The sequence below is a fragment of the Larus michahellis genome, chromosome 6 (assembly GCF_964199755.1).
Source record: "Larus michahellis chromosome 6, bLarMic1.1, whole genome shotgun sequence".
Classification (NCBI taxonomy): Eukaryota; Metazoa; Chordata; class Aves; order Charadriiformes; family Laridae; genus Larus; species Larus michahellis.
This window is the reverse complement of record NC_133901.1, coordinates 50120634-50133964: the sequence shown is the minus strand read 5'-3', so window position 1 is coordinate 50133964 and position 13331 is coordinate 50120634. Positions and strand designations below refer to the sequence as shown.

Below are 13331 nucleotides of genomic sequence, written 5' to 3'. Positions count from 1 at the left end.
AAGGTGCTCCAAATCCAGGTTCTTGCTGGGAATTACCTGATTTCTTGTGTTTCTGTTACCTTAACACTGTTGTTCTGACTTCTCCTTCCTGTGCAGGTGTAAACTACGTGCATCAGTTTTGCGTTGGTGCAGCCAAGGGGGTGCTGAGCCCTTTTGTGCTCCAGGAGATCATCATGGAAGCTCTCCAGAGGCTCAACCCTGCCCACGTGCACAACCACCTGCGCACCCCAGCCTTCCACCAGCTGGTGCAGAGGTGCCAGCAGGCCTACATACAGGTAACATGGGGCCTGTCTTCCTGCCTGCCAAAGCTGCCTTGCAGGTACTGCCTCCTGTGCATGTGTGTGCAGAGGGGACAGGACCTCGGGTACTGGTAGCTGAACTCGTCCGTTGCCTGATGCATCCCTCTCCCTCAGCAGGGACTAGAACAGGCATCACTTGCCTGTATGGAGAGGCTGCATCATTGTACTGCTTCTTCCAAGGCCTCTCACCTGCTGTGCTCACCAGGAGGGAGCGGTTCTCCGTTCCCTGTCCACTTTCTTCGTCTCTCCAAATGCTGCCTGTGCCTTTTAACTTCTGTACTTTTTCTTTGCTATGTTTTCAGGCCCCCTGTCCACTTCTCTTCCTAGCCTGTCTTTTTTTTTTTTTTTTTCTTTCCTTGTTTGTAGCCCATCTTCCCCTCATCATGAAGCCCTGTCATGGCTGTTTAGTGTGCCAGTGCTAGCGCTAATAGTGGAAGTGGCTTGGCCAGCTACCAGTACGGATGAGATCTCTCAGGATTTATTGAGACCAGGACAAGTGTGTTTCAGTGAGGCAGCTGGAATAACAGAGCTGCCTCTTCCTTAAACAGTGTAAACAGAACACCTCACATGTACCTACTTCTCTTGAATAGAGAAGGGTGATTCTGTAGGCATACTGTCCAGGTTGGATTAGCTGTCCTACCACCTAGATGATATTTTGGAGAAATGACAGCTTCTTCACTTGAAGTCTTTTTCTGAATTACATTGGGGAAACAGATTTCTCAAAAGCTGGACCTGCAGTTTTGGGGCCTTAATTGAGAAGCTGCTAGAAGTGACAGTGTTAAGCCTAGAGACATTTTGTAGCTACTTAGTGTAAGCCTTACTCCTTCCATACCCCTTAGCAAAGGAAATGTCCAGTGAACATGTTGGGTCACCATGTATAGCCTGCAGAATGAATGACATGAGGGTTAGATGTTGGTGGGTGGTGGGGTTCCACGTTATCTGGCCCTTTTGCACTGTACTATGGCCCAATTTGGTGCTCATGAGGGAGAGGACACCTGCTGATGCTGTGTGGTGCATTTTGGTGCTCTGAGGGGACACTCACCTTGGCCATGTGAGGATGTAAGATACAACACTGCTGTCTTTTGAGCTAGCTCTCCTCTGTCAGAACCTCTGAGTCTTGGGACCTCTTGTGGGGTAACAGGATCATGTGGCTTATTGCTCTGGGAGCTCCTGAGTCCTCCTCTGAGTGTCACCAGCATGAGGGTGCTGAGCAAATACCTTATGGCTCTTTCCCTGTTCTCATCCAGTACATCCATCATCGGCTGATCCATCTCACTCCAGCTGACTATGATGACTTTGTGAATGCCATCCGCAGCGCCAGAAGCGCCTTCTGCCTGACTCCCATGGGCATGATGCAGTTTAATGATATTCTTCAGAACCTAAAGCGCAGCAAGCAGACAAAGGAGCTGTGGCAAAGGGTCTCTCTGGAAATGACCACCTTCTCGCCGTGACAGCAGGTGGAGCTCCATGGACACACAACCCTTTGCCCCTCATAGCTGTAGTACCATTTACACCATCCTTCCTTCTGGTGTCTTTTTTATTTTAGTTTTAACTCGTTGGAAACCACTGATCTGATGTATTTATAACATGACATTCCTCTCCAGCACTGTTGCGTGTTGGCGCTCTGCTTTGCTCGCTCTTCCTCCTCCTTCCCAGTGGGCTGCAGGCTTCAGAAGCATCAGGAAACGAGAAGGAAGTTGAGCTGGCTGCCCTGTGGTGTAGTCACCGCTTTTTTCCCTGAGCCCCTGGAGGCTGTCCTGCGAGCAATTTGCAGTGTAATTACGCACGTGTTAGAGGGGTGGGGGATTCTGTCTTAAATATTTATTTTGGCATTTATAAATATGTAAACTTTTTTTTTTTTTTTTGTATGGGCTTCTCTTACTGCACACACCATCTCCTGTCGGGAGAGGCTGGGACTGCTGTGCACAGCCAGCACTCCCTCCATGCCTTTCAGCACCTCCTGCTGAGAGAAGCTGAGACTGGAGTAGCAGAGCCAGGGCCACCTCTGTGGCTTTCTGCAGCAGCTGCTGAGGACAGAGGCTGTGGCTTGGGCAGTCAGAGTCCATGACTGTGCTGAGCTACTTGGAGACTGCCAGAAGTGCTCGGGCTCTTTCTCAGGAGCATCCCTCGCTGGGTACTGCTGGCTCATAGGATGTTTTGATCCTGGTCGTTCCAAGTTGTACAATCGTGTTTCTTTTGGTTGGGGTATTACTCTCCTGTAATCAGTTTCTTATCCCTTGTCTCTTCTCGTTTCCTGATTAAACACTCGTTTTCTTAGACTGACTCTCTCTTCTCTCTGCTATGATGTCGACAGTCCAATGGAGCTGGCCAGCTGTGTGTCACTGGGAGATCCTGGGAGCCCTGTTGGACAGCTGGCCTGCCTTGGGGAACGGCAGTCCAGCACAGGGCAGGTGGCTGAGCTTTTACGCAAGCTGTGAGCCAAAGGTTTCTCAGCCGGTACTGCTCTGAGAATGGTGTGCCTCTGCAGAGGCTGAGGTACGTGTGGACTAGGTCGTTGATGGGTGTCAGGGGAGTTGGTGGTGAGCCTGTCATGTTCTGCCTACACTTCTGCCAGCCACCAGGTTCCTTTTCTGGTCTTGACATCAGTGATATCGTGTGGTAATGCAGAGCTGTGTATTCCCAAGGTATTGTGCAAAACAGTAGCTGCTCACCCTTGATGTAATTGTTAAAGAAGGCTAGTGGTCTGCTCCCATGCGCTTAGAGAGATGTTCGCTGGACTATGCGAGATACTCAACAGGGACACCATTGCAGAAAATTAATTTTAGAAAGATTTTATTTTTACTCCAAGGAAATTTAAAAGGCTATTGCCATTTGTAAGTGTACAAGCACATAAATTTCAGTGCTTTTAAAACTGGAAGTCAGATGATTGATCGATGTTAAGAATCCAATTTCTCAGTAGTGTATTTTGCATCTTACTTGGGTTTAGCCAACGACAATGGGGAGCTTTTAATTTCTGCAAGCTAGAAATGTGTGCCTGATTGTTATTTTCAATGATACTCTTAAAAAAGAAACAACCTCATAGGCGTAGGGCAAAACAGATGAAGAGGCTCCTTTGGTTTGACGTTGTGTACTGTGCAGGCCAGAGAATGTGGTTGAGGTTCCTCTACTTCTGGTTGTGCAACTGTAACTATTTAAATATCTCCTTACAGGCCCTTGTGTTCCTCCATGAGGTGTCTAGTTACATGCTAGTTATAAATGCTGATGTTTGTAAGAATGTGTAAGATTATGAGCTGCCTGCTACTGGGCAAAACTGGATTTGACTGGAGAGCATGGTCTGATCTCTGGGAAGTCTGGGTTTCTGGTTCTTGCGTGTTCAGAACTGGGAAAGGAGTTTGGAGAAAATGAGTTTTCTAATAAAGTCTGATCTTTTCCTTTCTACTGCTTAGAGGGGAAAATTAGGGGAAGAGAAGGGAGCGTCTTTTAGAAGGAAAGATGCAGAAGGGAAATAGACAAAAGAGCTGAATGTGTTAAATATCAGGAGCAGAAGTGACTGTTACTGCATTGAGGCTTTGGACTGAATAGGGAAATGAAATGTCAGAGCCTTATCTGCAATATCTATTAGAAGACTACACTTAGACCCTGAGCAGGCAGGTTTTCAGACTATTATAATTAAAAAACACCAGGAGCATGAGAGCACTGTCACCAGTATCTTTGGTTTAAGGAAATACAGTGGAGCTGCTTACCGTGAGATTAGAACAGACTTTATCTGGACGTGTACTTGCTTGCATTCTGTGTAGTCCCCGTAAAGACCATAAAAGAAAAGAAATCACAATGCCCATTATATTTCACTGTGCTCAAAACATTCTCTGGTTATTTTACCCACTCTAGTCCTCATACAGATTGCGATTCCATGTGACAGACCCTGTCAGATTTGTCTTCCAGCAGCTGCGGAGCCCAAACAGCAGAAGAGCCGGGGAATCTCACCTCAGGCAGACATTGACTCAACAAGCAGCTCAGTGGCATGAGGCACAGATCAGTAGTTTCAGAAGTTTCCAGTCTTTCTCTGAAAAAAATTCCACAGAGTGAGCAGAGAGAGATGGGAGCTGTGGGGAGGTGCTGCATAGTCATTTGTCCAGGTCTGACAGAACACCCCTTCAGTCCTGGATCTCAGCATCTGCTCCTGAGCCATATCTCATGGAAATATATCTGACCAAGGACGGGAAGGCTTAGTGAGAACAGATTTGTGCCTGGATAGGGCCCGGCCTCCACTTGCATGAAGAGAGATGAAATTCTGTGATGTGAGACCTTGCAGTGGGTTATTGCCACGTTTGGTGACGTCTAACGCACTGTCCGTTCCTTAAAGGTAAGATGAATGAAGTTTTTAGACTATACTTCTTCCTGTGTCCTCTGTTCAGTGACTTGCTTCCACTTGCCAGATTTATTTGCCCTTGTGACCATAGGAATTAAGAGTTTCCCCTTTAGGTGTTGGTGTCTCTGGAAATAACAGCTCCATCAGGGAGTTGGAGAAGTCAGATTTGTGCAGGTGCAGATGAAACCAACTGAGAAGTGGCTGATGACGTTGCTGCAAGATACCTGTAGGCTGGTTTGCACTGTCCTGCTAGTGCTGAAGATTGAACTGTTTAATAGTCCTGGTGAGGGCAGTGTGCTAAGGGCAGCCTTGCACTCTGGATTAACCCACTGTCTGCATTTGAAGTATCGTGGGTACTTTAGCTGAACAGTCTGGCGTGGCAGATGTGCGTTTTGATGCTCTGTCTGAGGATCAGTACATGCAGATGATAGCAGATGGTGCTGCTGTGGATACTTGGAAGCATCTTCTTAAAGATGGACATTCCCTCTGTGTCTCATTTGAGAGAGAGCTATATACACACCCATAGTGGGGGCCATACATCCGAAAATGGAAAGGAGAGGGTGTGAGATGATAAAGGTGAAGTACTGGAATACTGTGGGTTAGCTGGGTAAGCGTAAGTGCCCCCTCGCTTCCCCGAGGACATTATTGAGTGGCCATGTAGTGTCTTTACCCTTCATCTCTGCACTCTTGCCCTCTATCTGTCTGAGACAGCAGCATTTCTAGAACTTAACCTATTGATCTCTGCATAGTTCTGAGACTGTAGGGGTAAAATCTTGGGTTTAGTGTATTTGGTAGAAGACAAGATGCCAAGCTTGCAGCTGGACTTTTGAGTATTTGGCTTGTTGGTAGCAATGGTGTAACTTTTGTTCTTGCGGAATGGATAAAATAAAGGTTTGAGTCATTGCAAGCTTCATTCCTTGGAACGCATCTTGTGCTGCAGGTGCCCTTTTTCTGTGTAGATCAGGTATGCTGGCCTCCAAGAGGGCCGGCTCTCCCTCCCTCTCTGCACGTTCACCTACAACCATCTTTCCTGCCTGTGAAAGTTTTCCTTTGGAAGCACTTTCCAGGAACATGAGTTAGCAGAACACTACTTGCATTTGGGCTTCAGTGTCTTTACAGCCCATGAACAAGCTGAGCTGGAGTTGTCATCTGATGGAGAACCTTGCCTGGCAACAGGTACGGCTGGAGTTAGCTGAAAAGTGTGTTTCTGTCTAGTTTTGTTTGCTGTCGTTAATATTTATTTGGGATATTTATTTTTCCTTCTCTGAGAACCCATTGAGAAATATCCTCTTGGGGAGCTGTTGAACCTAAATTGTTTTTAAATACTTTGTGTGGGTTTGTTTTTTTTTTTTATCAAGCCCAGCACTGTTGTATTTTGGTGCAGAATACAGTTTTTTTACTTTCCCAGTTTATTTAGAACTACCTTGGCTGCTGCTACACGGTGCTAGAGTGCACTGAGCAGCCTTGCAAAACCCAGTCAAGGGAAATGGAGTAAGCAAAGGCCATAACCATGAAGGTCACCATCACTCCTGCTATCAGTCAGTCAGCTGTAACATGACAAAAATTTGAATTTGGTTTCTGTAAGAGTTGGGAAAATTGTATTTTTTCTTACCTAGACATTAAGACAAAGGTGGGTTATTAATATGAATTATCCAGGATGGACCCAGGGAGTGAGCGTACCAAACCAGAGCAGTTTGCTTGGTCTGTTACTGATGGCATTTTTTTTTAAAACTAAATAAAAGTGAAAGGGCAGGTTGGGCCATGAGGCCCCTCAGCAGTTGTTGATGAGCACGACTGTTGTACGCCTTTGCTTTTAAGCCCTGCTGATGCGGGGGTTGGCTCTCAACTACAGTTTATTTAGAATATTGTGTGTTTTTTCTTTCTGTGCCTGAATTTAAGTGCCAGTTGACATGATTAGGGTAAGGAGGATCTTTAATTGTAGGTTGGCTTTTTCTTTTTAACTATGTCCCCTTTAACTATCCCTTCCCTCCCCCGTGCCCCAGCTGAATTCAAATGTGACTTTTGAACTTATTTCTGCTGCCCATTTCATATTGGAAGGGTACTTGCACTTGGGACAGGGGGGTGGAGGCACCTGTGCAAGAGTGGTATTAACCTGTGAAAGCTGGTGCTGCAGCGTGGGGCGGTGCTGTGCTAAGGGTTCCATTTCAGCCTACGACTAGTTAATGCTTTCTTTCGGGGTAAGGTCCAAATACAAGCCGTGTGTGCTGGCCGATGGTAACTTCACTGCTGTAGAGTGGTTCTTGTTGCTATAAAGACAGTGACTGCTCTGTAAGCAAGGGACTTTTTTTTTGTTTTTTTTCTTTTTTTTCTTTCTTGTTGGTGTTGCCTGTTCACAGTTCCAGCATTCACAACTCCTTGGTGCTGCACAGGCTGGACTGCACCAGTACTTCAGTGTCATAAAGGGGATGCAAGCTGTAAGGGTAAAATGCTGGAAATGCATTAAAAGGCTATTATCTAGTGTATGTACGTGGTCTGCACTATGAACAGGGGCTGGGGGCTGCACAGGTTCTTGCCATGTTGTGCTTTACTTTACTTTGCCTTATTGAAGTCAGCCGGGAGCACTTCTCAGTCAGGAAGTTTGGGGCTTCAAGGGCAGCTGTTGTGCAGGGCCTTGGTGTCAACACGTTGGTGTTCTAAGAAGTCCCAAAATGCACCTTTTCCAGCGATTTGACTTTGGAGGTCCGGAGGCCAGCCTGGTTTGGGATTCTCTGTTACCATAAGTGACGTAAAGGAGAGCTGGGTTTCAGAGTGCCGGGGCAGTGTCACCATTGTGGACAGGCTGGTTTACAAGCATTTTGGAGAGACCGGAGAGTCGGCAAGATGATATAGATAAGAATGGGGAGGAATCATGTCTTGGAAGAAAACCATTCTTTAAAGCCAAAAATACATTGATTAATAGATTATTTCTAGACAGTTCTCATGAGTAGTGGAGACAAGAGGGTCAGGAGTACTCTTGTTTGTAGCAAAAACAGCTTGCAAACTGTTACTCAGAGGTGAGTGTTAGTTCCCAATCTTAACAAGGCTTGGTGTACTCCTTTTTTTTTTTTTTTTTAACCCCCTCCCCAAGCCTTTAAGAAAAAGCAGAAAGAAACAAACTGTAGGTAAAGCCCTGATAACTGGAGAGGAGGTACCAGTGCTCAATCCGTGTCCTACTGTGTGATGGGAGATTTTATTCCTGTTTGAGGCAGCCTGCTAGAAACACTTGCGTGTATGTTTGTTAGATGCCAGTGTGGTGGTGTCTTGCTCAGCAAGGGGGATGAACAACTGCTTCAGGTTCACTTGGCATGGTCAGGCCAGTTTGTCATTGCTTTTCTTGCCATGTGCTATTGATACAGCAAAATGACCAGCAAGGAATCAAAGGATTCTCTTACCATGTGAGCATGAGGGCTGAAAAACAAGAGGATGAGTTTGCTCGAGTTGCTTGTTAGCTTCATATAGCCAGACTCTCATGTGTCAGTCTGACTTCCAGGAGCTGCAGGCTTATGCCAGGAATATGTGCCTTTGCAGTGCTGTCATCAAGTGAAAACTGCAGTTTTCAGTGATCAGATTTTTATGTAGAGTTGAGTTGATTGATACATGCCCCCAGCTACAGAGAACTTCTCCCAGTTCCATTAAAAGGTCTTTACCCTATAGTTGAGACTTGTACCAGCATTTCCTGTACCTCGCAGAAAGAGGTAGCAAGCCTGCCTTTAAGTATCTTCCTGATTGAATTCCAGAGGGGGTGTGTGAGTAGAAGTTCCAGCTTCGTATGCTGAGCTTTGTCTTCTGAGGTTGGGGTGTATGTGTGTGTATATTTTTTTTTTTATATACACGCTCTGATAGCTTTCTTAAAAAAAAAAAAAAAAAAAGGTTGTTTCTTACTGTTTGTTTTGCCAATTCTCACCTTTTGTGCACCCTTCCCGTTCTGGAGTGATGTGACCTGTCTACTGTTCCTGTTACAGTCACGTGCCTTTATGTTATGTGGGTCAAATTACACTTTTTTAAATGTATTGGTTTCCTATGCATCAGACTAAAAGAAGCACTCTTAATACATTACGAAACAAAATTTCATGTAGTGTTTTATGCTCACTGTTTTCCTTGTCTTAGAAGTTCTTACTTACCATGAAGTTCTGTTACTAAACAGTGAGGTGGGAAGTTGAGGTTTATTTCCACTATTAAAATGAAGTTTGAGGGTGTGTGTAATGGGTCAGTACATAGTAACCAGTGTAGCTCACCAGAAAAGATGTTTTTGTTGGCTTTTTGGTATCACAGAGCTTCTGCAGCACTGTGCTGTCAGAGGGAAGTACGAGATTTGAAAATGACTCTTCATCAGTAGATCGGGTAAGGACAGCCCACATTTGGATCTGACCACAACGGGTGACTTGTTTGCCATTAGCATAAGCAGTAAGAATTAGCATAGCATAGAACTGAAGCAATCGGGGAGAGGGAAAGAACATATAATGAGAACACACCGCTGCTGCCCTTTGCTGCCTTGAGTGAAAGAATACTGCTGGTCAACCAACCCCGACATTTAGTGAGCCCCTCCCACCATTTATTCCCGGTACCTTGGTTATTTTTTAATGTTTAAATCCATCTCCTCAAAGATGTACCATAGTCGGAGGTAAAGCATGAAGTAACTGTGTGACAACTTGTAAAGGCTTAAACACAGGAAACTGTGTCTAATGGAGCATCAGTAGGGTTGGTCCTGGGATCCTCCTCCCGTGGCAGCATGTAAAAATAGCTGCTCTGCCGCTGTTCTGTTAATTGGTGAAATGCTTGGTGACATGCGAGTTGTAAGGCCGTTTTATAATGCTGTCACAACTGTGACTATTTAAATGATACTTTGCTTCCAGTTCAATGAAAGGTTGCTCGTTCCTGTAGGTCGGTGCATGTGCTGCTGCCCCAGGCCCTGTGCTGGGGCACACCCGGACAGGAGGTGCACAGCAAAGCTCTGGTGCAGCGCGCAGCAGGGAGCCAGCGATGGCCAAAAGTCATCACTAGTGCAAACCAGTAAGAACGAGTCTCTAGGTTGTGTGCCATGCCAGCCTCTGCAAACCTGGAGCTGCACTTGCAGAAAAAGAAGCTTTAGGACACCATTTCTGTGTTGTTATAAATATAACTTAAAACGCCTCGGTTGCCCTCCCAAATATCAGCTGTAAGGCCTGGAGTAGGTTTTTCAGTTTTTCTTACACTTCTACCAGCTTAGGGTCTGTGACATCACTCCAAATCATCACAAAGAAGAAAAATAAGTAGTACATTTATTGAATCCACTTACTACTACTTCTAGCCTTTATTCAGACACTTGTGCTCAGCTTCGAGAGCCAAGAATTTATCATTCAATGTGAATGATGCTATACATGAATCCAGTGCAGGAAGTCGGGCTCTTCTCTCTAACAGGAGCGAGAGAGGGGTTTCTAGTCTTTCTGTCCTTTTTTTGGCTGCACAAAATAACCCTTTCCAAGGGCACATGAAATAAAATACTATATTGCATACTATATACATTTACATACAACGGTAAACGCACCATTCATTCAGAAATACACAATACCTAAGGCTCAATGGAAAAGCTTGGTTGAAGCAACTTCTCTCTGGATAGGAGAAAAGGAGCTCATGACAGTTGTGGAAGTTTCCATACTCTGTGTTCATATGGATCCTGCCCTGCTGTTCTCTGGAACTGCGGCAATCTCCAAGGACCATCTTTGCCTGGGAGGGAGCAATGATGGCCCACACAACTCCAGAAGCCCATGGCTCAGTGACAGAAAACACGTACAACCGTGATGGAGGATTTCTTCTGAGAGTAATTATCCAGCAACTGCAGGAGGAGGCAAAGCACCTGAGTACTTGCCTGTGTGCAGAAGTAAACCGAACCGCCCCTTTTTGACATAGGAAACCACTTCTAACTCTAAGCCTTCCCTTTGTATCTGAACAATACTTACTTTTAACTGTTGTTTTGCTTTTCTCCTTGGATTGTTGGACTGCAAGGGGATTAAAACAGGTGCCAGCTATCAGCATATGTGGTAGGGGCCCTAGAGCTGTTGGGAAGAGAAAACTTTTTTTTTTTTTTGTAAGCTGATCAGAGATGGGGAACTGAGTATCAGCCTGATATTACAATACCTGAGCTTTGCTTCCCCCAGCTGCTGCTGTGCTGCACTAACACATGCCTCCAAAGTGCTCTAAGGGGACATACTGCTCCTTGGTTATCTTTTGAAGTCTCTGAAGTCCCTGCAGAGAAATACTTGCCTTGTTGCCACGTATGGCAACCTTTTCCCTAAGATAACAAATCAATTCTGTGTGGCAGTAGTTGTAGCTTTGCCTCATCTCCCACTGCCCATTGGCCGAAGTCAGTGGACGTTGTCTCACACCAACAATGCTGCAGATAAGGAGAGACAATCATGTCTATTACATCTGTCTCCAAGGTGCAGTCCCCAACAGCCACACACAGTGGCACTGTAAGTAATGATTATGGCCAGTGTACTCTGCATGGGGAGGAACAAGGCTTTCTTGTACCTTGCTGGTGCCAAATACACTCCTGGATAAAAGCTGGGGTTCACTGGACTAGATTCCCCTTTTATTAAGCTGCTGCTCTACCCTCAGCAGTGGGCTCAATAGCTCACCGCTAGCTCACCGCCTGTCTATACTTCTGGACGCAGAGGAGTAACACAGTAACCCTCCAGCTAGGGCCTGTTACATATACTGAGAAGAGTAATTTAAACATAAAGTGTTAACTGTGCTCTCTCCCCTGCTCAAAGTAGGCCAGGCATTCCAAATCCTTCCCGTAAGTAAAAGTCGACGTGTAACACACCATTAATACTCAAGAATGTGACTTGCGCTCCAGGCCCCAGGGCAGTGTCAGAGGCAGCAGCCCTTCCTATCGGTGGGGAAAGGCTCCACATGCACATTCTCTGCTCCTGCTCATTTGTCCAGTTGTTTTGGCTTGACAAGAGATGGCATCACAGCACGCGTTGGAGCACCACACATCCCAATGGCACTGGGGGCAAGGGAGTCCCTCTCAGCTCCAGCTGGAGTTCTGCAGTTCCTCTCGGAGCCAGCTTGGAAGGGGCTGCCCAAGTCTGTTCATCAGCTTGGATAATTCAATGTTGTGCTCCCGGTAGAAGTCTCTTAGGAACAGCCGTGACTGTGCGGAAAATACAGATCACATGAGCATGAAAGAAAATGTTACCCTCAACACACGTTCCACAGGTCATCTAGGACATGGGTGGTAGGAAAATCCAGGTTGGTTTGCTGGGATGTTTCTACATCTCTTGCTGGCAACAGATTTGAGACAGTTACTCACCGAGGAATCCATATCAGGGTATTTTCTTCCTTTACTCTTTCCTAGGCATTTAGTCTTTCCTCCATCTAGCAGCTGGCACCAAAATCCTTTTGCTTCATCAAATCTGAAAAGGACACTTGTCTTTAAAAGATATGGCCATGTGCCCAATTAGTAGCAGCAGAAATAAAGTAACTCTATAGGTATTTCCCGTTTCAATGCTTTACGAATTGGGTTTGGGTTTTATTTATTCATTTGCAGTATGGGTACCTTTTTTTTTTTAAGCACTTGACTACTTTGACAAGAAATCCATTACAACCATGACTGTTTCAGCTTTATGCAAATTTCAGGGGTGTCACAATATCTGTCTGTTAAACTTGGGGCAGGGGGGAATAACAGACAATGTTTTAGTGCATTAAATTCTTTTAAATCTCCTCGTTTTATTTGAGGTGCACTAGAGAATCCCCTGACTGTTTAAAGAGTCTGCGTTTCTTTTCTTGCTAAAACACAGGTATAAGGCAAAGCTAGGAACCGTGTCTGGGCCTTGTCTGTCCTGTCCCCTCAACTGGCCAAGGGTGAGCTTGAGGTTTGAGCAAGTACCTCTACCAAACTCTGAGGCAAGCTGACCAATACCATTTCTTTTCTGACTCTGGCTGAAGGCTACCAGCCAGTACCGCTACTGTAAACAGCCCGTTTACCATCACCACAGGTGCTTCGGCAAGTAAGGCTTTCCAATAATTTGCCCTCCCCTGGCAAGCCATGTGCCACCACCTTGGAAAACAAATACAGGAGGAGACCTGAAGTGGTTCTCCTCTCCTTACTGTTCAAGGAAAGGGCAACTGCCGTATGCCTACACACACGCCCCACTCGCTACTCTCAGCTAGCACAGGCTGTGATAGCAGAGAAGATGTGAAAACACAGGTTTCAGCTGCAAAGAACAATACTTGGGCTCTCCAGTGGGCTTGCAGAGCTTCCACTGAAGACATAACGGCCACAGTTCACCTTCAGCTAGCGCTTAATGTATTCAGATTAATTGCACTTGCAGTGGGGGCAAGATCACAGTAATGGCTGAGTAACATCCTTCAACTTAGTATCAGTGAGGTAGTGGTGCCCTGGCTAACACCTCCTCAGACAGCTCTGGCCACCTGTCAAGCCCATGTTTTCGGTAATAACGGCTCTTTACCTCAGAACTGTGTGATGCATCCCTAATTCTCCATCTAGCTGGAGATAGGAGCAGCTTGTCACACATTTTTGATTGCACTTCCTCTACTTTCTGTCAGATATAGGTGTAACACAAAGCATAAGGAGCCTTTTCTGAAACCACAAAGACCAAATGGAAAACATCGTAATTCCTGCTGTGAGCAACTTCATGCTTCTCCACAACAGTGCCAAAAAACCCCACCCCTTCCCCTAGCATTCCTGGAAAGACTTA

The 13331-nt window shown here is 45.7% G+C and overlaps 2 protein-coding genes across 9 annotated transcripts in view; one reads left to right on the top strand and one right to left on the bottom strand.

Annotated features, from left to right (window-relative positions):
• Positions 1-8695, top strand: part of ZSWIM8 (zinc finger SWIM-type containing 8) — a 73219-nt gene extending 64524 nt beyond the window's left edge. For both annotated transcript variants that reach the window (XM_074592980.1, XM_074592979.1), the window contains 2 exons: positions 97-275; positions 1547-8695. In XM_074592980.1, coding sequence (XP_074449081.1) covers positions 97-275; positions 1547-1750 — 383 coding nt within the window. In that variant the 3' untranslated portion in view covers positions 1751-8695. The remainder of the gene's footprint in view (positions 1-96; positions 276-1546) is intronic.
• Positions 8696-9867: 1172 nt separating this feature from the next.
• Positions 9868-13331, bottom strand: part of NDST2 (N-deacetylase and N-sulfotransferase 2) — a 138672-nt gene continuing 135208 nt past the window's right edge. For all 7 annotated transcript variants that reach the window (XM_074592983.1, XM_074592981.1, XM_074592987.1 and 4 more), the window contains 2 exons: positions 11924-12026; positions 9868-11764 (listed from right to left, as the gene is read on the bottom strand). In XM_074592983.1, coding sequence (XP_074449084.1) covers positions 11639-11764; positions 11924-12026 — 229 coding nt within the window. In that variant the 3' untranslated portion in view covers positions 9868-11638. The remainder of the gene's footprint in view (positions 11765-11923; positions 12027-13331) is intronic.